This window comes from Protobothrops mucrosquamatus, unplaced genomic scaffold (genome assembly GCF_001527695.2).
Source record: "Protobothrops mucrosquamatus isolate PMUCROS unplaced genomic scaffold, P.Mucros_1.0 scaffold1634, whole genome shotgun sequence".
Classification (NCBI taxonomy): Eukaryota; Metazoa; Chordata; class Lepidosauria; order Squamata; family Viperidae; genus Protobothrops; species Protobothrops mucrosquamatus.
In genome coordinates this window covers 90,110-115,571 of record NW_015387793.1, presented here as the reverse complement: position 1 = coordinate 115,571, position 25,462 = coordinate 90,110, and the positions used below count along the sequence as shown (strand labels likewise).

The 25,462-nt window shown below is 47.8% G+C and overlaps 1 protein-coding gene across 1 annotated transcript in view; it reads left to right on the top strand.

Annotated features, from left to right (window-relative positions):
* The window catches only part of LIMK2 (LIM domain kinase 2), a 33,933-nt gene extending 10,958 nt beyond the window's left edge, over positions 1-22,975 (top strand). Inside the window, exons 6-14 of the mRNA XM_015822655.1 lie at positions 3,631-3,817; positions 15,370-15,456; positions 15,699-15,830; positions 17,263-17,319; positions 17,932-17,997; positions 19,163-19,337; positions 20,382-20,437; positions 21,888-22,045; positions 22,761-22,975. Coding sequence (XP_015678141.1) covers positions 3,631-3,817; positions 15,370-15,456; positions 15,699-15,830; positions 17,263-17,319; positions 17,932-17,997; positions 19,163-19,337; positions 20,382-20,437; positions 21,888-22,045; positions 22,761-22,917 — 1,075 coding nt within the window. The 3' untranslated portion in view covers positions 22,918-22,975. The remainder of the gene's footprint in view (positions 1-3,630; positions 3,818-15,369; positions 15,457-15,698; positions 15,831-17,262; positions 17,320-17,931; positions 17,998-19,162; positions 19,338-20,381; positions 20,438-21,887; positions 22,046-22,760) is intronic.
* The last annotated feature ends 2,487 nt before the right edge of the window (positions 22,976-25,462 follow it).

The window sequence follows — 25,462 nt, the reverse complement described above, 5'->3', positions numbered from 1 at the left end:
GACCGGGCCAGTTTGGCTGGAATGCTGCTTAATTGACCTGGGTTCTAGTAAGAGAATCTGGAAAGCCTGACTGGGTTTGCCCCTCTCTCCCTCCTGCAGCTCAGGATGGGCTCGCTCTGAGTTCCTTGCTGGTGTTCATTTCCCAGACTTCAGTCAGGTCGCTGAACATGTGGCTGGAACCGTCTCCACTGCGTAGGGTCTGCAAGGCCCTTCGCTGGCTCTCTGCAGGGCGGGCGCTTTCCCCGTCCACTTCTGCTCAGCCTGCTGTGGCTCCTCGCCTTTATTGTAAACTACCAGCCAGTGATACACAGGCAGCCTTCGACTTACCACCCCAATTGGGATCAGAATTTCCGTTGCTAAGCAAGACGATGAGTGAGTGAGTGAGTGGTGCCCAATTTTACAACCTTGCCATGGTTGTTAAGCGAATCACTGCAGTTGTTAAGTGAATCACATGGCTGTTGAGTGAACCATTGACTGCTTGTTGGAAGCTGGTTGGGAAGGTGGCAAATGGCCGTTGCGTGATGCCAGGGTGCTGCAGCCACTGTAAATACCTGCCCGTCGCCAGGCTCCCGAGGTTTGGTCACGTGACCTTGGGGATGCTGCCATAAGTCACTTTTTTCAGTGCCTTTGTAACTTCAAATGGTGGCTAAACAGGGTGGTAAGTTGAGGACTGCCTGTAGAAAGTGTGAGAAATAAGGGAAATAGGCTGGATACCATCCCCTGAACCACACATTTCCTGACACAGCAGCTTTGCCCTGGTTGTCTCTGTGGTAGCTGAGCTACAAGGAGTAAGATAGGAAGCTCAAATGTTGAAACCTTGGCCTGCTCTCCAACTCTGGAATACCTGCTTGTTGCTGCTGCCACCATCTGCTTCTGCCTGGTGTTTCTCCCTCTGATCCTGATAATAATAATGATAAAGTTGGAAGGAACCTTGGAGGTCATCTAGTCCAACCCCCTGCTGAGGCAGGAAACCCTATACCATTTTGGACAAATGGCTGTCCAGTTTCTTCTTAAAAACTTCCAGTGTTGGTGCATTCACCGCTTCTGGAGGCAGGTTGTTCCACTGGTTAATTGTTCTCACTGTCAGGAAGTTTCTCCTTAGTTCTAAGTTGCTTCTCTCCTTGATTAGTTTCCATCCATTGCTTCTTGTCCTGCCTTCAGACGCTTTGGAAATGTGTGAGATCAGCACAGGTATCCTGCAGCCTCGGCACCTTACTGGCAAATGGAAGAAAAACAGATGAGAACAATGGGATCAAACATCTCTAGCATTACCCTTTAGTCCAGGGGTCCCCAACCCCCGGTCTGTGGACCAGTACCGGTCCATGGCATGCACAAACAAGCAAAGCCCCATCTGCGGGATGCAGGCAGCACACACAACCACGCAGTCTCCAATCCACAGAAAAACCTTTCTCCACGGAACCGGTCCCTGGTGCCCTAAAGGTTGGGGGAGCCTCTGCTTTAGTCCTTCGAGGGTTTGACCAGGAAAATCGCCCCTCCTTACTTTGAGGATTAGATCAGTCACAAGGTATAATTAAAATCAACATTAGGAAAGGGAAAATATATAACAGTTACTTTATTTGTATATGGTCACCAGTAAAAACAATTGTTGGTAGAAGAAATAAAAAAATGTTGTTTGAATCCCAAACCTGACCTTTAAGGGATTTCTTATAAACTTGGAGAGGGTTATAATCAGTGGTGGGATTCAAATATGTGAGCAACTGGTTCTCTGTATGGATGCCGCTTCCAGAAGTCCATTCTGGGCCTGGGCAACAGAAAATTAGCTACCGGTTCTGCCGAAGTGGTGCGAACCGACTGAATCCCACTGCTCAGAAATCCCAAGAGTCATCAAACATACTTAGGACCTCATTTATAGTAAACTTCAAAGACAATCTTAATTAGCACATTGAAAATAAAGGATAATGGAGTACTAGCTAGACATTAACCCGTGTTTAATACAAATTTGGCAACTTCTAAATGTGTAAACTTCAACTCCCAGAATTCCCCAGCCAGCATCCGAACCACCGCCATGCAGCTCAAATTTCTTTGGGTAGAACAGACTGAAGGCCAGAGACCTGAGTTCGTAACAGGGGAAGCCAGAATTACCTGAATGCCCAGCAGGGAAAGTTGGAATATCGGAGTTAAGTGCGGGAATAAGACTAGGAAGCTTCCAATCCATCCTCAGTCTTGCAAGCTCTGTGGGGGACTCTGGGCCACTCAAAGTCTTTCAGCTCAACTTGCCCCACTGGGGTATTGTAAAAAACTTCAGAAGAGGGTTGCAGGAGATGAAATCCACAGCCATGTGGACTTCAACTCCAAGAATTCCTCAGCCAGCCAGGTTGAGTTGAAGTCCACAAGTCTCCAAGTTGCCAAGGTTGGACACCCTGGCTGGGTAGAGCAGTTGGCTGTGCACAAAGCATATAATTTGTGTATTATCTCATACAGGACATCCCACTAAACAGGTTAACAGAATACTATTGGTTGGTGGTCACCTACATCTCACAGCTCAAGCCATTCCAATCCATTAATACTGCACCAGAGCCATACCTGACAATAACCCTGTATCTTTATAGGTCCTAAGTGGCAGGGCCCTACTTGCACGCAGACCACCACCCAGCCTGAAGCAGATTCTCATGAGCAGCAAGAAACCACGGGACAGTGAGGCTAACAGGAGACCCTCCAATAAATCCAGCTCACTGGCTTGCCTCTGCATTTACACCACCAGCACCATCACAGCAATTCCACAAATAAGACTGGATGCACACAAGATCACGTGCTCTTCTAATGCCATCATTTGCTGGCAGTTCTCCTTTGGGTTCTGTGTAGGACGAATAGGCCAGCCACTTTGGAAACAGAAACTTGGTCAGCACGATGCACCACAAGACCAGTGGACTCACAAACATCAATAAGTGTTGATCTATTTCAGAAAGTTTCTCAACAAACAATGATTTTTAACACATCATATCTGTTAACTGATACAGTTCTTGTAATCTGTCTCGGACGTAATCCGCCCAACCGTTCTCCCACTTTCCTCCATCTCATCCCAATGGTGAAGGGAACTGCAGCTCATGAAAGTTTATACCTTTTAATGATAAATGTTGTTAATCTGAAAAGGTGCTACCAGATTTTCTGACGTTTGGCTAATGTGATTCTCTTCCTATAAGAGAACAATAGAAAATCCTAAAGTAAATTGCCATTCAGGAGCAAGACCCCTCCTAGACTACTTTTTCAGGACTGATGGAGATATTTAGTAGTTCATTAATTGGATTAATTGTGTGTATATGTTTACTTTGTCATGTTCTCATCATATGCCTAAACAAACAAATAATTGGATCTATTCCGCCTGTAGAGGCCAATTTAGGGACAGGATTGGGCAAAATAAACACATATGCAAAGGGTTCAAAGGAGGGGGCATGGTTTGATAGCCTGGATCCTGGTCTGGCCCATGAATGTTCAACCTATCCCTGCATGGAGCCAATTCTCTGTGTGGTTTCTTAAGGTGCTCTTCTTCTCCAGAGGTCGTCCTGCATGAGGCCTCACCTCTTTCCTCAAAGGAAAGGGAGCACTGAGGCTGCCGATGGCACCGGGAGTCCTGTCAAAGACAACCCCTTCTGAATGTGTGTTGTATTCCAGGCGCAGCAACAGCATCTCCAAGTCCCCCGGGCCCAGCTCCCCCAAGGAACCCCTCATCCTGAGCCGCGACATCAGCCGATCGGAATCCCTTCGCTCCTCCACCAGCGGTTCCCAGCAGATCTTCCGCCCCTGTGACCTGATCCACGGGGAGGTGCTGGGCAAAGGTTTCTTCGGCCAAGCAATCAAGGTGAGAGAGCCAGCATGCCTGCCCCCTTTCTCAACACCCAGGCTTCACGTGTTAATTTTCATCCCCCTCCCAGGCTTCATGTGTTAATTTCATCCCCCCCAAATCCTCAGGAGTCTTGGAGGTGACCCGTAAACTTGATGAATTGTAGAACTGAATACATAGAAAATTGCAAGTTCCACCCTTCTTCCTGTGCATCAGCAGAGCTCTGCCCCTGCATCTGGAGGGTAATACAGGTAGTCCTTGACCTATGACAGGGGTAGGCAACCTTGGCTCTTTTATGACTGGTGGACTTCAACTCCCAGAATTCCTGAGCCAGCCATGCTGAGGGGAAAGGGAGAGGTTTCCAAGCTGAGCCATGCTGGCTCAGGGATTCTGGGAGTTGAAGTCCACGAGTCATGAGGGGGCCAAAGTTTCCCCCATGCTGGCTGAGGAATTCTGGGAGTTGAAGTCCACGAGTCATAAAAGAGCCAAGGTTGCCTAGCCCTGGCCTATGACCATTTGTTTAATGATGATTCAAAGTTACAAAGTTCATTGGCCGTGAAAAGGGACCCGTCCTCAAAGTTACAGCCATTGTACGTACCGTTGCAATTCAGGCACTTGCGTTTTACTGGGGTTGTAGCATTGTGCAGTAACAGGACCACAATTTGCAACCTACCCAGCCAGTTTCCGACAAACAAATTCAATTGGGGGGGAGGGTAGTCAGATTTCTTTAACAACCATGCAATTCACTTAACATCCCAGTGATTTGCTTAATGACCATGATAAAAAAAAAATACCTGCAAAATTGGGTCTGGTCACTTGATGACTCGCTGAATGGCTGCATTGCTTAGCAACCAAAATTGCAGTTCCACTTGTCATAAGTCAAGGACTTCCTGTAGGTTGGGCGGCTTGTATGGTGGTTGAGGCAGGACCTTTTCAGTATGTGGCGGGAAGCCTACAAGGAGGCCTCTTGCCAGCTCCTCCTGGGGGTTCCAGCTTGGCTGCCTCAGGTTTGTGTGCGCCCCACTCCCGATTCCGTATGCTTGGAGGAAGGAGAAGAAGGAGGAGTTGCTCAAAAGGGCCTCCCTGCCCCACACGCTTTGCACCATCTTGCTGGCCATGGTTTGGGGCCCATTCCTGCTATTGACAGCTTCCCACCTCTCCAGATACAATGTTAGTCTTGACTGCTTGGCTTGAGGAGGGGGCTTGGCATCCACGGCTTGCTTCCCGTCCCACACTCAGAATTGGGCCTGTCAGGCCCAGGCAGGCAGGCTCTCCCCCCATTGCTGGCACCCCCCTGCCTTCCTTGGCTGAGCTTCACAAAGGAGGGAGTATGCCCAGCCTGACGTGCTGCAGAGAAAACCTGGAAGAGTTCCTGGGCTTGGTGGATATATCTTTTATTTATTTTTAAAATTTATACCCTCAAGGTAACTCTGGATGGGTGGAGGACATGGACCAGGAATGACCGCTATTGATTGGGGAAGGAATCAAATAGACTGTTAAAAAACCTATTTCTATAAAATTCAACAAATACATATAAGACAGTGATGGCGAACCTTTTAGAGACCGAGTGCCCAAAAATCGCCCCCCACCCCCGTCCCTGCTCCGCCCTGCCCACTGGGCCACCCATCACCTCCATGGCCCGCCACAGATCACCCAGGCAGCCCAGCAGCGCCATGGTGGCCACGCCCTCTGCCCATGCACCGCAGCATCAACTGCGCACGACGGGGTGCAAGGGCAGAGTCTTGTCCCCGCTGCCCAGCTACCATGTCCTTGGCTGCACTGCTTCATGTGGGCCACGCCCAGGGGCGACTCTCCTCCGGGGGGCTGCTGGTGAGGAGGGGGTGGTGGGAGGAGGCAGGGCTGGGGAGACGGTGCGTGTGCCCACAGAGAGGGCTCCGAGTGCCGCCTCTGGCACCTGTGCCATAGGTTCGCCACCACTGATATAAGAGTTAAAAAGGAAACAATTTATGAAACTATATTAATAATATTCCTCCCACACATCTCACATAAAATGATTAGGTTCCTCTGGGTAGAGTTAAGATATAAAAATCAGTCACTGTATTTGAGAAGCCTTTAATTTTAATTTGGCCAGAAGGTAGATGAAGAATGTGTGATACGCTTTGGTATCAGGATTCCGTCATAGATTTATTTTTCCAGTGTTTATCTAGGGACATTTGAGCAGCTATCAAGAAAAATGCCCTTATTTCTTTAAAGTAAATATTTGCATTAGAACCTAAAAATATATTCAGCAAAGCAAGTTGTGAACACGCATTAATTTTTTGACTCATAACTTTACCAATCTCCAAAAACACTTTTTGAAACTTGGCAACTTTAAGATGCATAGACTTCAACTCCCAGAATTCCCCAGCCAGCCTCCCATTCTGAAAGCTGAGGTCTGTACATTAAAATCGCTGAGACTGAGAAATAGTGCTCTAGAATGTTTCCATGATTCTAGAATTAAACTCTCACTTAAGTTTTAAAAGTAACTAATTTTGGAATTAGGATGTCTCCAAGTTTCCTATAAAGCCAGTCTATAAAACAATCTGGTCTATGGAATTTATGACTCTTCAGATTTGGGATTATTTGACTGAAAAGGTTTGTCTCTTCTTTTACGAAGGGGGAATTTAACTTTTCCCTATGATTGTCTTCAAATGGTACAATATTACACCTACTCAAATAATTACTAATTTCATTCAATCAATCAGAATAGAGCTGGAAGGGACCTTTGAGGTCTTCTAGTCCAGCCCCCTGCTCAAGCAGGAAACCCTATACCATTTCAGACAAGTGACTGTCCAGTCTCTTCTTAAAAGCCTCCAGTGTTGAAGCACCTACAACTTCTGGAGAGAAGCTGTTCCACTGGTTAATTGTCCTCACTGTTAGGAAGTTTCTCCTTAATTCCAGGTTGCTTCTCTCTTTGATCAGTTTCCAACTGTTGTTTCTTGTCTTGTCTTCTGGTGCTTTGGAAAACACGTTGACCCCCTCCTGTTTGTGGCAGCCTCTCAAATACTGGAATACTGCTATCATGTCCCGCTAGTTGTTCTTTTCTCTAGACTGGCCAAACCCAAATCCTACAACTGTTTTAGTCTCCAGGCCTTTAATCATCTTAGTTGCTCTTCTTTGTACTTTTTCCAAAGTCTCAACAGCTTTTTTGTAATGTGGTGAGCAACACTGGATGCAGTATTCCAGGTGTGGCCTTACTAAGGATTTATAAAGCAGTACTACTACTTCATGTGGTTTTGATTCTATGCCTCTATTTATACAACCAAGGACTGTATTAGCTTTTTTGGCTGCTGCCACACACTGCTGGCTCATGTTTAAGTGATTCTCCACTAGGACTCTCACAGTTACTGTTTTTGAGCCAGGTTTCACCCAATCTGTACTTGTACCTTTGGTTTTCCTGCCCAGGTGTAAAACCTTGCTTTTCTCCACATTAAATTTCATGTTGTTGGATATTTCTACTCTGTCTTTTACAGTTATGTTTTCGGTAGGTTGGGCTATGGTTTCTTTTTGTGTGAAGACTGCTGCAAAGAATGAGTTAAGCAGCTCTGCTTTCTCTCTACTGCCTGTTACTGAAACTTTTTTTTTATTATCTTCGACTTCTGTTGGAAGACTTTGTTCATTTTGAGCCTTTGCTTTCCTGATTTCATGTTTGCTATCCACTGATATTCTGCCTTAGTTATGTGTCCCTCTTTCTATTTTTTATACTTGTCCTTTTTGTCTTTCAGTTTATCAGAGAGATCTTTGTGCAACTATGCTAGTTTCTTCTTGGATTTCTTGTTTTTCTTTTTCAGTGGTATTGTGCTAGACTGGGCTTTTATGATCATATTTTTCAGACTTTCCCACGCTTCTTGAGTTGTTTTCCCCTTTATGATTTTCATCCATGGAATTTTTCTTAGGCTCTCTCTGAGTTTGTTAGAATCAGCTCTTTTAAAGGTTAAGACACTGTTGCTAGTGTTTGCATTATATTGAATTCCTATATGACGTGGTCACTATGGCCCAAAGTTCTGGCAACTTCAGCTCCCTCTATCATTTCTCTATTAGTAAGAATTAGGTCCAGTATAGCTTTTCCTCTAGTTCCCTCCTCCACCTTTTGGATGACAAAGTTGTCACTAAGTTGGTTAGGAATCTGTTCGATCTCCCACTTGCTGCAGAGTTTGTCTCCCAGTTGATATCAGGCTAGTTAGTCTTCCTTTACTACTGTGGTGTATTTCCTACATACATTTATTAGTTGGTTAGCAAAAAGTTTATCTATTTCTTCTGCTTGGTTGGGTGGCCTGTAGTATACACCTATAGTAATGTCATTTTCCCCCCTTTTATATTGACCCATATGGATTCTAGGAGATTTTCATCCTTGGTTTTGTGGATTTCTGTAGAGATGTAGTGATCTTTTATATATAATGCAACTCCACCTCCTCTTTTGTTAGGTCTGTTTCTTTTGAATAGTTTGTATCCTTCCATCAGTACATTCCAGTCACGACTTTCATCCCAACATGTTTCAGTAATGGCAACTATATCATATCTGCCTTCAGGTACTAATACTTCAAGTTCACCCTGTTTCTTTCTCTAAACTTTGAGCATTTGTGTATAGGCATTTGAGTCCTTTATGGATCTTGGGTATGTTTCTTATATCTCTCCTTTGTAACTGGGATTTCCTTATTCATGTGGTCTGTGATATAGACAGTTGAATTAAAATTAACAAAAGAATTAAAAGATTTGTTGCCTACTACTGCTAGCATCTCTCAACATTAAAAATTTTCTTTTGCTTTATTTGCCATTAATTTTGAGGTTTTGTTCCTCTGTTCATAAACATTCTGTTTAGAAAAACTAAACTGGGCACTCTTCTGACAATCCAGCGCTGTAAGTTACTTCCTTTTTTGAATAGGTTTTTAATATAACTTTTGAGCCTTTTGTTGGATCCCTCAAACCCCTTATCCTAGACGAGTAGGCCTTGGAAGGGACTATGGAGGTCCTCTAGTCCAACCCTCTGCCTAAGGCAGGAGCCTTATCATTCCAGACAAATGGTCTTCCAATCTTTTCTGGAAGACTTCCAGGGATGGAACACCCACAACTCAGGGAGTCAGCTGGTCTCACTGTCAGAAAACCCCTTCTTGTTTCCAGATTAGATCTCTCGAATTGGCTTCCATCCTTTGCTTTTCGTTCTGCCCACACGTGCTGTGGAGAATAAATTGACCTCTTGTTCTCTGTGAAAACCCTTCAAGGCCTGGATGAGGGTTATCAGATCTCCCCTCGGTCTTCTTTTAGCCATTCTTCATAGTCTTTAGACCGCTTATTACCTTTGTTGTTCTTCTTTGCACTCTTTCTAGAGCCTCTTTATCTTTTTTCTATTATGACGATCAGAATTGGATGCAGAATTCCAAGTGTAACCAAATGCAGTATAGAGTAGTACTATCATTTCCCGTGAGCTTGACGCTATCCCACTGTTGATGTGGTCTAGGACTGCATTGTTTTTTTGGCAGCTGCAGCACTTTGCTGACTCATACTTAAGTGGTGATTCACTAGGACACCCAGATCTCTCTCACAGTTACGTACTTGTTGAGCAAGGGACTGCTTATTCTATACCTGTGCATTTGGTTTTTCCTTGCCTAAGTGAGGACTTAAACTTTTCTTGTCGGATGGGGCCCAATGCTCAAGTCTGACAAGATCCTTAAGAATCTTGAGTCTACCTTCCAAAATGTTAGCAATTCCCCCAGGCCTTGTGTTATCCTATCAGGCCCAAAACCAAGAATAACACATGGTGATTCTTCCAAGCTGAGTTCTTTATTGTTTCACACCTATAGACAAAATCTCACCAGACCAAGGACTCTACTATCTGCATCGACCAAACACTCTGGGAACTATTAGGGAGGGGGCATCTTCATCCTCTTTCTCTCACACATGATATGTGGGCTGAGTGGCCTCTTGTTTCTCTGGAAAGCCACCTTCTCTCTCTTAGGAATCCACCTCCTTACTACATCCCACCACACATCCGCCAATTTGATGAGCAGCTTCCTCATCATGAAGAATTGGAAGAGCAGTGAAGCCCTTTGAAAAGCTTAAACTTTGCCTCACTTTGCATTTGCAGTCATTTCTTTGATTGTGTTCCTTCACATGAATTGCACCCAGCTAATTGGTCTGCTGTAGAACATTCCACCCTGAAGTCTATGACAAGTGAAATTATGTTGTCAACCTGAGGCAAACAGATGTTATCACTTGTACAGCTTGTAATCCAAATATAGCAGCCCCTAGTTCTAGAGAAGCTGTGTCAAAGCATGGTGGCTTATTTACCAGTGCCTGTAAATCAGAGTCTTTAAAATAAACTCTTAGATAAGAAGGTTCCAACTGATATAATTGGTTAATTTCCCCAGAGGGTCTTCAATAAAACCAGAAGTAAACCTACAATCTGAGGGTGATTTAATAAAGAGGTCGCACCTAATCGTCTCATCACGAATACTTTGTTCAAGCTGGAGAACAGGCTTTCATGGTGAATTTTCATGCAGGTTGAGTCCTCAGTCCTTTGTAAGGAATTTTGAGATGATTTTAAACTTGTCTTCATTGTCTGGAGTGGGTCCTAAACACGGGGTGTAACAAGAACATCCACTTGTTGGCGTTAGGAGGAGTTATTTGGGGTACCATGACCTGGGTCCCAATTTCCCCAAGGGCCTTCTCCTTCTGTAGACCAATGTTCACATGAGAGGTTCGGCTTTCAAAGGCTCTTCTCACACCACTGGCTGGCTTTGTTGAGATGGAGGGAATGAAAGGAGCCCTCTCCTGATCATTAACTTTCTGCAAAGTTTATTAGGGGGAAAGAGTCCTGTAGCGACTGCTCAGAAACAGAAAGGTTAACTGGGGCAGTGCGTGTCAGCATTTTTTTTCTTTGAGATCTTGGATTTTCTTTCATTAACAGGGAGTGAGTCAAGTCAGCAATTGTCTTTCCTTTGACTTTTAAAAGTCCATTCTGGATTGACTCAAGAGTTATTTTGTGATCCTGTTAGAGTTGCCAGAGGTTTTGCTGACTCCCAAATCTGCAACGTTGCATGTTTGAGATTTTCTCTCCTGGATAATACATCTTCTGTTTGCCTTTTGACATCTGGCTGTAGGAGGGTATCGATCCTGGCTGAAATGGACCAAGCACAGATTCTTCAGTCTGCAGCAAAAGTGGGGGGGGGGCTGATTGGCATTTGCTATCTATTATTAGAGGTTTTGTGTAAATCCAGGCGAAAACCCCAATTTCTGTTTGAGAGAATTCTCACATTGCATAGACTCACATAGGGGTAATTCCAAAGAACCCCAGACAGATTCTCATCCTTAGTAAGGTTGTTGGAAGACCCAGATGGTTAATCCTCTTTCTGCCTTTATAGCTGGGAAGCCAGATGATTCTCTTACCACCAATCCCTTTGCAGTTGGCAATGAAGTTGGCTTAAATTAAGTTTAGCAGATACTAGCATTTATTCTGTTACTTGCTGTGCATAGAACAGTTTACCTGTGTTGATAGGTAAAGAGCACCATCTCTATTTTTGCCATTAAGCAATTTGGGTTAAAGTCAAATGATACATTCTTAGCAATGTTTTTTATAAGCCCATCAAACAAACTCTTTAACTCTTCTATTTTTCTTGAAATTACATTTGGATTTTACCATCTGGGCTGTTGGAAATAGTTTTTAGGCACTGTGTTAGGAGTTGTAATATTAGGAGATAATAATAATAATTCATAATAATAATAATAATAGTAGTAGTAGTAGTAGTAGTAGTAGTAGTAGTAGTAATAATAATAATAATAATAATAATAATAATAATAATAATAATAATAATAATAATAATAATAATAATAATAATAAAGTTAGAAGGGACCTTGGAGGTCATCAAGTCCAACCCCCTGCTCAGGCAGGTAACCCTATACCATTTTGGACAAATGGCTGTCCAGTCTCTCCTTAAAAACTTCCAGTGTTGGAGCATTCACCGCTTCTGGAGGCATGTTGTTCCACTGGTTAATTGTTCTAACTGTCAGGAAATTTCTCCTTAGTTCTAGGTTGCTTCTCTCCTTGATTAGTTTCCACCCGTTGCTTCTTGTCCTGCCTTCAGGGGCTTTGGAAAATAGCTTGACTCCCTCTTCTTTGGGGCAGCCCCTGAGATATTGGAACACTGCTATCATGTCTCCCCTCGTCCTTCTCTTCGTTAAACTAGACATACCCAATTCCAGCAGCCATTCCTTATATATTTTAGCCTCCAGTCCCCTAATCATCTTTGTTGCTCTTCTCTGTACTCTTTCTAGAGTCTCAATATCTTTTTTACATCGTGGTGACCAAAACTGGATGCAGTATTCCAAGTGTGGCCTTACCAAGGCCTTGTAAAGTGGTATTAATACTTCACGTGATCTTGATTCTATCCCTCTGTTAATGCAGTCTAGCACTGAGTTGGCTTTTTTGGCAGCTGGAGCACACGGCTGGCTCATATTTAAGTGATTGTCCACTAGGACTCCAAGATCCCTCTCCCAGGTTCAGATTGGATTTGGCATTTTTGTCTGCCTATCAATATCAAGTCCTTCCTAAGGACCTGGGAGAGGCAGATGTTGAAGTTTGATGGTTTAAAAGTGTTGTTGAAGGATCGAAGCTGTTCCACATTAAGCTGCCTTTTGTAATTGTTTGTTAATGCTGATAGTGTTCAAATGGTGTTCCAGTTATTTTAAGATTGGACCCAAAGTGCCTATTACTATTGGTACCTCCTTTGTTTCCTCTTGCTACAGTCGCTCTATTTCTGTTTGCAGGTCTTTGTATTTTGTTATCTTCTCCAATTCCTTCTCTTTTATTCTGCTGCCTTCAGAGTACTGAGTCCACTCTCCAGGATTCAGACAGATGGGTCACCTGCCACGAAACATGCCAGACTTACAATTGTCAGTGAGAAAGACAAAAGGGATTGCAAATTACAACAGTCTGAGAAATTTATGTATTTAATATAAACAGATGGCTTACCACTAGTTGTATCATCTCAGAGGACTTTCTCCTGAACCTTCTTCTGTATTTGGTGATATGTAGTTTAAGAAATTCGTGCTGAAGTGAATAAGTTGTTTTAAGACTAGTCCTCTTACAGCAGGGGTGGGGAACCATGGCCCTTTTATGACGTGTGGACTTCACCTCCCAGAATTCCTGAGCCAGCCATAAAAGAGCCCTGCTGGCTCAGGAATTCTGGGAGTTGAAGTCCTCACATTAGGTGTTCATATCCTGATTTGAAACGCCTTCAGGCAACCCACGTCTTGTTTGTGTAGGGCTGCAGGGTGAAAACAAAGCCCAACAAGGTGCAGCCTGCTCCGAGGTCCCCGGCGCTTGTCTGCCTTGTTGACTCCGAGGCTGCTGGGATGTGCTGGAAGGGCCTGGCTTGCAAGTTGTCAGGCTTGATTTCGCCTATGAAAGCACAACCGAACTGCACCAGGCTCTGCTGTTTGCTAAACGTGTTTGTGGCTTCAGCAGTCTTCTACCTTGTCGTAACTTGTGACAGTCTCTGAAGCAGTGCAGAAGCTTTTGGTCTCCACCAGCTTCACACATCCTAAGCCAGTGATGGCGAACCTTTTAGAGACCGAGTGCCCCAAAACTGGCCCCCCCTCCGCTCCATCCCCTGCCCTGCCCCCGCTCCCACACCGCCTGCCCGCAGGGCCACTCACCGCCTCCGGGGCCCGCTGCAGGTCGCCCAGGCAGCCCAGCAGCGCCATGGTGGCCATGTCCTCTGCCCGCACCCCACAGCATCAACTGTGTGTGATGGGGCGTGAGGGCAGAGTCTTGTCTACGCTGCCTGGCTGCCATGTCCTTGGCTGCGCTGCTCCATGTGGGCCACGCTCGGGGGCGACTCTCCTCCAGGGGGGCTGCTGGTGAGGAGGGGGTCGCATGGGGAAGCAAGGCTGGGACAACAGCACGTGTGCCCACAGAGAGGGCTCCGAGTGCCGCCTCTGGCACCCGTGCCATAGGTTCGCCATCACTGTCCTAGGCCAAAAATGTCACTGTTGCTGTAGCTCAGTGGTTCTCAACCTGTGGGTCGGGACCCCATTTGGGGTCGATCGACCATTTCACGGGGGTCGCCAAGCAAGGCTGTCCGCCATTTTTTTGTCCGCCATTTTTTCCCCCCTTTTCCGGCGGGTGCCTTACCTCCCTTGGGCTGGGCCAGCTGGTGGTCGGCCTGCTCCGTCTCTGCCGCTTGCCAGCTACGCCTCGGCCGGCGCAGGGGGCGGAACCACGCATGCGCGGCGCTCCCGGGCAGGGAAAGTCCTCGACTTACGACCGGTTTAGTCCTCGACTTACGACCGGTTGGGGTCGCGGCATTAAAATGGTTGAGAACCACTGCTGTAGCTCGAGTTCCTTGGAAAGACTCTCCTACAAACTTTCCCAGCTTGTGTTACAGCTATTTTAAAAAAAATAAAAAAAAAATAAGCGCATAGCCAAATAGGCCCTGTGAATACAAATAACATTGGCCAAAAGCTACTGGATGAAAGGTTACAGACTAAGTTCTAGGAAAATTCTTCTGGCTAATGAAACATGTGGTGTGTCTTGGTGCATGAAGGTCCTTGAATCAAAGGCTTCTTTTAACATAATTATTTCTGCACGATGCTCAGGCTCGTTAGGCTTGCCTGGGTGCCGGAAAGAGGGAGGGAATCGAGTGGGGAGAGCTCAAGTAGCCAGGCTTTCCTTCCATAGATTGTCAGGGCATTTTACAAAGGCTGCTTTCACAAGGCAAATGCTGACTCTGCAGCTCCAGATCCAGAACTAGCTGGAGCCTCCTAGCTGAGCCGAACCAGCCAACCCAACAGAAAAAGAGCAGCTCTTAGGCAAAATAATAACGCTCGAGCTATGCATTCTTTTTCCATGCTCCTGTTATGAGTGCCACCAGTCCTAGTGTGAAAAGTACCCCCATGTGTGGATGGTAGAAAGGGGAATTTTTAAGCAGAAAGCAAATTGTTTCCTTTTTTGTGGCCATGAAGGCATTTAAAGGTCTTCCAGTGCACCACACGAGCCAAGGAGCAGCATAGGCCTCCCTGTGCCCAGAGCCGTGAGGAGTGTCAGTGCAACACAGAGACACCAGTGCTTGCTGCTGGAAGAGGCATAGAACCTGTTTTATTTTCAGCTTGAAAAGTGTAAAGTCATCTTTGCTCCCTCGGGGCAACCTGTAGTTGAAGAGCAGAAAGGAAGAAGCTCTCCCCAGTGCCAGCCCACACCGGATTTTCTTGACCACGTTCATGTTGAATCTCTCCCTTGCTTGTTGTGTTGTCTGCAGCCCTAGCAGCAGGTCACTTGCTGGAGATCTTGACTCCACCATGGAGCAACACTTTCAAATCTTGGAGGAGCAGAAGGAAACCCTGGTCACAGCAGGAAATGATGTGCTAAGCCGTTGATGGGAGGGAAAAACTGCCTCGGCTTCCAAGCATGGCTTCCTTCCTATCCCTCATCAACCTGCGGAGGGGCTTTTTTTCCAGGGCTCCAGACAGAATTACAGGGAATTAAAAGTGATTTAACTGGGCAAAGTTAGAAGAACCCCAACTGTTCTCCTCCAGTTGGGCTTCTTAAATGGATGCAATGCTCTTCTATTCATCAGGTGACTCACAAAGCCACAGGAAAGGTGATGGTGATGAAAGAACTGATTCGTTGTGATGAAGAAACACAGAAGACCTTCCTAACCGAGGTGAGTACCGTTTCTGGAAAGGGCTGTCTTGAAGATGTCCAGGCACTGGACAGCACTTCCTTTCAGCAGCCTTGTCGCTTAAGGCCCCACCAGAGGAAAGTGACTTAGATCTTGGACATTGGCTGATTTTCTTTTTGGTACCCCAGTTATTTTGGTGTTATTTTGGTTGCAAAAGCAGGGTCCCTGGGGGAGAGGCAACGGCTTCACTTTGTTCCAAGCTTGGGAGGTTCTCTCTCTTGCAGGTGAAAGTGATGCGCAGCCTGGAGCATCCCAACGTCCTGAAGTTCATCGGGGTCTTGTACAAGGACAAGAAGCTGAATCTTCTCACCGAGTACATCGAAGGGGGGACTCTGAAGGACTTCCTCCGGAATGCGGTGGGTGCCGTCTCTTGCAGCCTCGGTAGGCCGGGCCAGGGGAAAGAAGGTCCTTGGGAAAGACACGGCCAAAACATCACGAAATGCAATCCCACCCCATGGCTGGCTCGTGGAATCATGAAAAAAAGGGTTTCGTTTCTGGCTTAAGCAGGGCAGTCGTGGCTTTTTCAACAAACCTTGGCCTAGCATGGGGTGTGAAGCCCACCAACACCTGCTATGGCTTTTCTCCCTTTCAAATTATTCCTTTTAGAACAAGGGTAGTAGCCCTTCTGGGCTGTGTGAAATTTGATGGCAAATCCTGGACCTTTTACAAGATGGATGACGTAGTCAGCATTGACAATCACAAAATGCCCCACTTACTAAAGGAAAACTGAGTCACTTGCCCCCTTCACCGCAAGAATCCTGGATCCGGCCCATTTGCTCTGGGCCTCCTGTGTGCCCTTATGGAGACCAGGGAAGGCGGCCTTGGTGGGGCTAGGCAGGACCTGCTGCCTGGGCAAAAGGGGCTGGAGCCCGTTGGAAGTCCAGAACAACAACATAACATCCAGAGGTGGCTCAGGTGGACCCCTTTCTAATTCACTGGCAAGGTTCTGTTATGGTAACCCATTTTGATAAAAAAAAAAAACCCATTTCCAAGGAGTTGGTTTCCTGGCTGGTCTACCTAGTGCAGGGGTAGGCAACCTTGGCCCTTTTATGACTCGTGGACTTCAACTCCCAGAATTCCTGAGCCAGCCATGCTGAGGGGAAAGGGAGAGGTTTCCATGCTGAGCCATGCCGGCTCAGGAATTCTGGGAGTTGAAGTCCACGAGTCATAAAGGAGCCAAGGTGGCCTACCCCTGGCCTAGTGGGATTGCCACCAGTCTTGCAAATCTGATTGAACTTTCACCACCTCCTTAAAATCCGGTGAATTGAGGAGACACCTGCCTGAACTGCTTTCAAATGTTGTTTTGCTCTTTTCAACTTTAAACAATCTTCCAGCTCCTTTTACCTACATAATGGTTCCTGGGTTTTTTCATCAAGATAATCTTGTTTTTCTAAAACACTCATCTGAGGGTTCATTTGGGGAAACATTCCTGGGGGGGGGGGGAAATGATTCCGGACATACAGTTTTGCTTTGCAACCTTTGCCAGGTTATCATTATGAAATTCCTTCAGTACACAGCAGGAATTTCATCCTCTTCCTTAAAAGATATTTTAAGAGGAGGAAATTCCTGGCGTGCACTGAAGGAACTTTCTGCAGGCAGGTTGGGAAGGACAGTTCTGCATCAATCACCTGCAGAAAATCCTGTTTCATGTCCTGCCTGCATTCTGCTCTACGCATTAGTAAAAGTTTGTCAGTTTTGACATGCCCACCACTGCTGTGATGGCCAAAGCTTTGGCATCCCTCCCTGTCTTGAAGACAAGGTAACGAAGGGAGCCTTTTTTCCTTGCAGGATCCATTTCCTTGGGAGCAGAAGGTCAGCTTTGCCAAAGGAATTGCCTCTGGAATGGTGAGCCTTCGTTCCAGACCCCCTCCTGGCCTTGCGAAGGGCGTGTCTGAGGGGCAGGGGCTGAATTGCCCAGAGGGGAGAGTGTGGATGGCCAGCCCATTCGGCTGCGGTTGGAAGGTTTGCTGAAACCGGTCTGGACTCACAGAATGTCCTGGGGGAGCATTTGAGGTTTAGTGAGTCGTGTGTTTTCCAAAGCGAGGATGACGCAAGAGTTGGTTGCCTTTATGGTACCTTTCTTGGACGTTCAAAGCACAAAGAATGAGATCTGCCTGCATTTTAGCCCTGCTGTAATCTGATGAGGAAGGCTAGGTCCAAGGAGGACTAGAATCCGAGTCCTCAGTCTCAGTCCATCACCCAGCCCCACAGCTTCTCCCCCCCAGCCCTTGGGGCTCTTCTTGGTGCAGGGTTGCTCCCTCCTCTGACTCTCCAGCAGCCTTGCCTCAAGGCATCAGCCCCTCCCAGGGAAGGCCTCCAGGGGCCAAGGTAGCCCTTGGGCTGTGCTGTCCCCCCCCCCATCCCTTGGGCTGCTCAGAGGCCAGCACCAAAGGCTCCTGGGGCAGCAGCTGAGACTAATGGCGCCTTGTCTTCACCTCTGGCTTCTCCCACTTGCAGGCTTACCTGCACTCCATGCGCATCATTCACCGAGATCTGAACTCCCACAACTGCCTGATCAAACTGGTAAGTGCTTGCATGGCCAGGTCTGCTTCCTGCTCAGCTGCCAAAGTCCTAGGAGACTGGGGGCTCTTTGGGTGTCCCGCCTCTTTCCCTGGGAGGCACCTGCCTCAGGTTGGATTTGCACAAAGGTCTCACAATTGGAAAACGCACCTAACAATGCACCAACCATTAGAGTGGCGCCCAGGACAGTGTTATTAATGTGTCAGCAGGTTGCAGCAACTCAACTCCTGTCTTGAGTACCCAAGAGTACCCAAGAATGGCCAGAACCCACTTCTTGATTGGGGCTGAGCCCAACATAAGCATTTGACCATTGAGGAATTGTTTTACAACTGATAATGAATTTGGGGATCCCTGTCCCCAGAAAAGAAGAAACCCTTTAATAGGGTGCTTTAGTCTTTGAGAAGCATGAGTGCCAATCAATCTGATCGTTACTATAACTAGTTTGATCGTGGATCCCACTTTGAGTGGGAGAATGGCAAACTCATCCACAATCACGTTCCTTGAGAATATTGAATATGAATCAAAGCCCGTTCATTAATTTAACAACTCAAGGAAGATATCAATCAGGGGTCTCCAACCTTGGCAACTTTTAAGACTTGTGGACTTCAACTCCCAGAATTCCTCAGTCGACATAGCTCAGTATAGCTGACTGAGGAATTCTGGGAGTTGAAGTCTACAAGTCTTAAAGCTGCCAAGTTTGGAGACCCCTGAAAAATGATGAATATCAGAGGTCATCCTTTGCTATTTCAGGGTCCCAGATTGATACCCCCCCCCCCCCCGTTTTGTTTTGCTTTTTTAAGGCAAACAAAACTTGTAAAATTCTTTGAGGACCAATGAATGGAGAAGGCCTAAACTGGAGATTTTTCATTGTTTTACGTGCACTTGGATAAAACAAATCTAATGTCAGTACAGCTGAAAAGCCATCAGGCCTGAGAACCCAAGAACCGCTGGCCGTGGGTGAAGGCCGGAAGGGCCCAGGGGAGCTGCCTGGAGAAGGGACGGGGGGGGGAGCTCTTGTGCCCCTGGGCGGTGCACGAAATGGGTCCCCAGAGCGTGGCACAGCGGTGTCTGCTCTCAGCATCAGGTTTCCTCCATCCCGAATGGTGCAGGCCTTCCCCGCAGGGCTTCCTAATTCTTGTGGATTTTGCTTCGCCTTCCTTTGGCCCAGGACAGCACGGTGGTGGTTGCTGACTTCGGCCTCTCTCGGCTGATTGTGGAGGAGAGGAAGAAGCCCTCCCTGGAGAAGCCCCTGGCCAAGAAGCGGACGCTGCGCAAGAGCGACCGGAGGAAGCGCTACACTGTGGTCGGGAACCCGTACTGGATGGCCCCCGAGATGCTGAATGGTAGGAGCCCCCCCCTCCTCCTGGGGCCACGGAGGAGCCTGCAGAACTCACCTCTTGGTTGTGTGCCTTTGGCAGTGGTTGGTCTGTCCTCTCGTGGGCTCTGCGCAGGTGGTCCTTGCCCTAAGACCGGAATGGAGCCTGAGATTGCGTGACCTTTTTTGTGGTGGTCCTTAAGTGAACCCGTGGTTCGCTGTGGGTGCAGTTTTGCTGAAAAACTGGTGTTTGACAAAACTGTTGTAAAACACAGTCGCGTAAATGTGGGATGCTGCAAACAACTATAATGTAACCTGGTTGCCGAGTGCCCAAAGTTCACTCACATGTCTTGGGGGGGGGGGACTGTTGGAACTTCAAATCCAGGTCATAAGTAGCCCCAAGGTGGGTCCGTCCTAACATGAAACAGTTGCTAAGGAATCGGTCGTAAGTCGAGGACTGCCTAGTGGTATGCAGCAATGATCTGCATACCAGACAGGAGGTAGAGCCACAGTCAGGATAGCGTCTGACAAGCCTTGGGGGGGGGGGGAAGCAAGCTTCTTGGAAGGGGCCCTCCCTCGTTCTTTGGAAGGGAAGAGTAAGGGAGGGGGGGACAGGCTGTCATACTTGCAAGATTGTGTTACTGTCGCCTTACAGTGGAAGTCATGTTAGCGCTCATATATGGGTCCTTCTTCTCTGGACTACCTCAAAGGCTGACAGGCCTTGCCTCCCTTCTCCTCATTTCCCACCCCTCCCCGTTTGGTGGGGGAAGCACATCTGGGCCTGATGTTCTTTTGGGGAGTGCGACTTCTGGAAGGGGTGCCCTGGTACTGACAGGGAAGCTCTTTCTCTCCTCTTCCTCCCCTCCCAGGCTGAGTGGGGGTGTCCTGCGGAGGCTCCCAGGGCTCCTCAGCAGCTGGACCCAAGCAGGATACTTGCCCCCGCCCTGCAGGGCAGGAGGACACCCCTGTTCTTCCATGCTCCCTTCTCCCCCAGCCCTGCGTTGGTTTCCATCCATATTTTCTCTATTTTACTGACGCGCCCTCCCCTCCTGGCTGTTTTCGATTCTTGCAGGACAGAGTTACGACGAGAAGGTCGATATCTTCTCCTTTGGAATAATGCTCTGCGAGGTAAGCTTGGCCCCTTGAGGGGATTGGTGGGGGGGGCTTGAGGATCAGTCCTGTTCTGGCAAATGCCAGGGACCACACCTGGGAACCTCCGGCTTTGTGTCCCTTAGCATTTCACCAGCCAGCCTCCTGTAAAGGCTGTGCTGCCAGGGCTAGAGAGAAAAAAGTGAGGGTGGGCGTGGACTGCCTTTTGGATTGTTTAAAGGAAGATTCAGGGGTCAACCACAAAAGTGGGCTTGTCTGTTTGTCTCTGGTTTGGGCTGTTCATCTAAGAACGGAGTTGCCGGCTCGCCTTTCCCGGCCAAGGACTGCAGTCACCCCAGTTGGCTAACGCTTGCGCAATTGCTTGGGGTCTTTTGGCACACCGGTTGACCATCAGGATTTCCCAAATGGGCTGGCAGTCAGACCCTCTTGGTCGATGGACTCGGTCTTTGGACTTAAGGGGGTGAAGACTGCAGGAGGGGAAGCCGAAACCCCTCTGGGAGTTTAGGGCAGCTCTGGCAGATTGGTTGAGAATTCTCTGAAAGATAATGTGGAGCTCTCAGAAGCGTACAAATAGTTCTTCCATTTCAATATTTTTCTTAGAAAGAGATTATAAGAAATTATAATTTTTATAATCTAACCCACTGCATAGCAACTGCAGTTTTTAGCACATATCTTCCCGTATCAGAGATAACGAACCCAGGGATAACAAACGGACAGCTTTTGACTGCAATTTATTTTTCATCGCTAAAAGCTTGTGTATGATAAATCAAAGATTATTATTTGTTTATATTTTGTATTTCTTAACCACCCTTCTCTCTCAGAGAAAACTGTGGGCAGCATACCATATATTACAGGACTCATGGCTGACTTCCAATTTTTCTACAGTGACTTATTTCGAACAAAGCTAGCAGTGGGTCCATTCTGAATTCTGGATTCTTTAACAATTTTTGTAAATACTAACCACTCCTTCCGTGTAGTTTCTAAGGCTTGAGCATATCTACCATAAGTGAAAACATACGCTGGTTTTTCTGGTAGTTGCTCCAGCAAAGCATCAGTATAATTTTCTCTTACTTTGGGGAAAGGCTGAGAAAATAACAGGCCTAGAAATCCAAATCTTTCAAGGTTGTCTTCTCCAACTAAGTTCAGTCCCTCTCATCCATCTTCCGAGGTAGGGGGAAGTTGCCTGGCCCTGAACGGTGCCTGTCGGGAGGGACCCTTGGGGCAACCGATCTGCTTAACAAAAGCCAAGCTAGCAGGAATAAACACTGTGGCACCCAGTGAAGGTTGCCAAGAGGGGGTGTCAGAAGGGAGCCTTGGGGTACTTGGATGCGCGCAGTTGCCTCCTGCTTAGGCCTCAGGCGCCTTTCTTGAAGAAACCATGATTGAGTCAGCAGAAGCAGCAGGCAGCTGAGCCACACGTCCTGCTTGAGGTGCCTGGAGGGAATGATGGCTAATTGTTCTGCTCCAGATCATAGGACAAGTGTATGCTGACCCAGACTGTCTCCCTCGCACCCTGGATTTTGGCCTCAACGTGAAGCTGTTCTGGGAGAAGTTTGTCCCGGTGGACTGTCCTTCGGGCTTCTTCCCTCTGGCAGCCATCTGCTGCAGGCTGGAGCCAGAGAGCAGGTCAGTCTACAGGGGTGGGGGAGGATGGGGGTGTCCTTTTCTGCCCCACTCCCTTTGGGGGGCTGAAAGCAAGTGTCAACGCTGCAAATACTGTACATTCTTGCTTTGACAATATGCAGAACTGTCTGGTATTTTTATAGTTAAATCAGGCAACAGGGAAAGGGGAGGAGAATAAGGAAAGCCTGGGAAAAAGAAACCGGAAGTGAATCACATCTTCCAAGTTAATTGGAAGATGTGAACCATGACCCCAAAATAGGGGAGGGAAAAATGCCTGGAATGTATGTGCAACGGAAAAGAATCTCAGATCTAAGCATTTCCACCATGCCGTACTGACATCTCTGTAACCTTAATAAATGCTTTTAGGATAAAAAAAATGCCTGAAAGTCCTTTTAAGTGTTTCGTTAATCAGACACATGACAGCAAGCCATTTAGGAGAGGGAATGGGAGGCAAGGCAGCCCCATTGCTGCATGTAGCTGGCCCACTAGGTGCCCCTCGTTCTCTCGTGCATTCCCAGCAGAGCAGAGCACTCAGGTTCGGGGCCTGATCCTCTAGAGGCTGGGGCAGAAGGGATCATAACCCGGCATAGAATGGAGATTTAGAGCCAGCTCTGTTTTGGAGAAAGGCTTGCAATGCTGCTCGGTCGTCTGCTAATGGCTGCTGCTGCTGTCAGGAGGGCCCCATTGCTACCTTTCCTTCTCCTGCGTTCCCTCCTAGGCCCCCGTTTTCCAAACTGGAGGATTCTTTTGAAGCCCTTTCTTTGTACCTGGGAGAACTGGGCATTCCTCTCCCTTCAGAACTGGAGGAACTGGACCACAGCGTGAGCGTGCAGTTTGGCCTGATTCGGGACAAGCACTCTGGCAGTCTGACATAGTCCCACCGCTCGGCCATCGCTGCTCATCTTCTTTCCACGGATTGTCCTGGAGGCAGCAGAAAAATCTCCGTCCCGTCCTTTTGGTGACAACAGGAAGAAGTCCTCCTCCGCCTCGGCGCTTCTCTCCATCACCGCCACCTCCCGTGAGGCACTTCCTGAAAGCATCAGCCTCTTCTTCGCGCCACTCACTTCTCAGTGCAGATGCTCTGTCTTTGGAAACACAGTTCCCAAGAGTCGGGGTGTGGACCTGCCTTCCAACACAATACACTACAGGTTGTGAAGCCTCCTGGTTGGGCTCACAAGGCCGAGACCAGCCAGGATACAAACCTTGGGGTTGCCTTTGACTGGGACTCCCTGTTCTGCTAGACCAGGCAATGGGAGGGCAACCTGGATTGCTTGCACACACCTCTGCAGAGGAGACGGTTGAATTTTGCAGTTTGTCTCCCAGCAACAGCTCCAAACCACCATCTGTCCGGCCAGAGAACTCAATGCACTACATGGTATTTCATCTGTCTACCCTATTGGCCAAGCAGCTGTGGCCCAGGGGCTGTAGGACCACAGACATGGGCTGGGGGCTAGACTGGGCAGCTTCTCCACTTGAGGGAGGGGATTGGTGGAGGTGGATCCCTGGAAGTGCTCCTCTTCCCAAACTATTTGTAGCTGACCAGGAGTGGAGCGATCAACCTGGGCCACAGACCTGAAAGACTGGCACATTATAGAGTCACTACCTCTGTCCTCCATTTCAGGCCCCTCTCCTTTCAGAGGAACACCTGGCTGGGGCCGCCTTTCCCCTCCCTCTTCCAGATGCAGAGAGGGAGCTGCGCTGGTTGCATCTCTCCCCTCTCTGCAAAATACACTAAGAGCTACAGAAAGGTGGGCAACATTTAGACCCCTGGATATTGAACATCTCCCAGCAGGCCTGGCCACACGTCCCAAGATTGGGGAATGCTGTGCGTTGTAGTTCAGTGGTATCTGGAGGGTACCTTCATGCCCCCTTCATGCTCAAGAACTCAAAATGCTGGGTCCCTGTACAGCAGGTCTAGGCAACTGTGCCAAGCCCACTGCATTTTAGACCAGATTTCATTCCATTCTGAAAAGGTGCACACACACACACACGTGCTATAAACGGGCCAGCTGCAGGAAACCTGGATCATTTGTTCAAGAGATGTGACCCAACTGTTGTAAGCGCACAGCAGATTTTTTTGTTTAAATTAAAAGCAATAAACTTTGTTCTAGAAAGATGAAAGTAGATATTTCTTGAAGCCATGTTCGGAGCTGACCCCCAAGGGCTTTTTGTGGGGGTTTGGTCCATTTCCTACTCCGGGTTGACAATACTTGCATTGCAAAGAACAAGAGCACTGTTGAGTTTGTGGTTGTGCTGCCAGGGCTTGTGTTGTTGCACAAATTCACTTGCTTTTCTTTGTAATGCCCACTGAGGGAAGCTGCTTTTAGTAGGACATTAAAAGGGGAATAAACAGACCTGCTCTTGAACAGGGAACTTGGGGCGGAGGCTTTCTTTGGTGACCATAAAGGAGTCTGCCAGAACTTCAGAAGATCTGGTGAAGAGACTCTTGGGAGGACTGGGCAATTGATGGGCAGTTGGTAGAGCAAATCCTAAGCCTTTTGATGGGGGGGGGAGAGGGGGGATGTCTGGGCTGGAATGAGTATTGGCAACCTGAGGGGGGGGCTAGCCTTGGACAGGAGGCAGCTGGAAAGAGAGAGGAGGGGGTATGTGGGCCCCCAGGTGCAGCGAGGTGAATCCCACCAAACAAGACACTTACAACCTGAAATAGTTTTATTTTTAGGTATGAGGTATTCAAAACACTTAGAAATAAACGGTATCCAAAGGCATTTAAAAGATTTTAAAAAACCTCTAAACCTGCATAAACAGAACTTGTAAGAAACCTCGGCTTTTGGCATCCAAGTCCCAGTTCCCTCCCTTGAGTGGTAAAAGGTTTTTTTTTTTAAAAAATAGCATAGCTGGAGTTGCTTCCTTGCTGGCACAAGAGACACCGGCCGGCCATTTCAGCCCTACCCAAAGCCCTTCCAGGGCGATTCTCCATCTCCAAGCCTTCGGTGCTGCCCCCCAGCATCTCCCCTTTGCTCAGACAGGCCTGGCCACTTCCGCCCCGGGGGGCAGGGAGAGGGGTCTCTGTCTGGCTCCAGACTGGAGGGCTGGCCATGGCGTGGCCACTTTGAAGGGAAACGCAGCCTTTTCAGCAGCTACAATGTGTGCAGGATCAGATCCTTGCACAAACCCTTTCAGTAAAGCCCTGCTCAGGCAACGGGCAGGATCCACAACCAAAGAAACGGAGGCAGCAGCAGACCCTCCCAAAGTCTGACCCGGCCCCTGGCCTCAAACAGGCCCCCTGCAGAGCTGCTGCCGGCTGGAGGGGCAGCCCCGGTGCTCTTTCCGCTCCGGAGAGCTGTTCCTGGGCGCTTTGTCTGTCCGGCTGGCCTGTCTTCAAATGGAAAAGCAAAATACAAATGGATCCTCGGGGTAAATGGAGAGGCAAAGAGGCGTCCGCCTCAGAGGTCCGGGGGT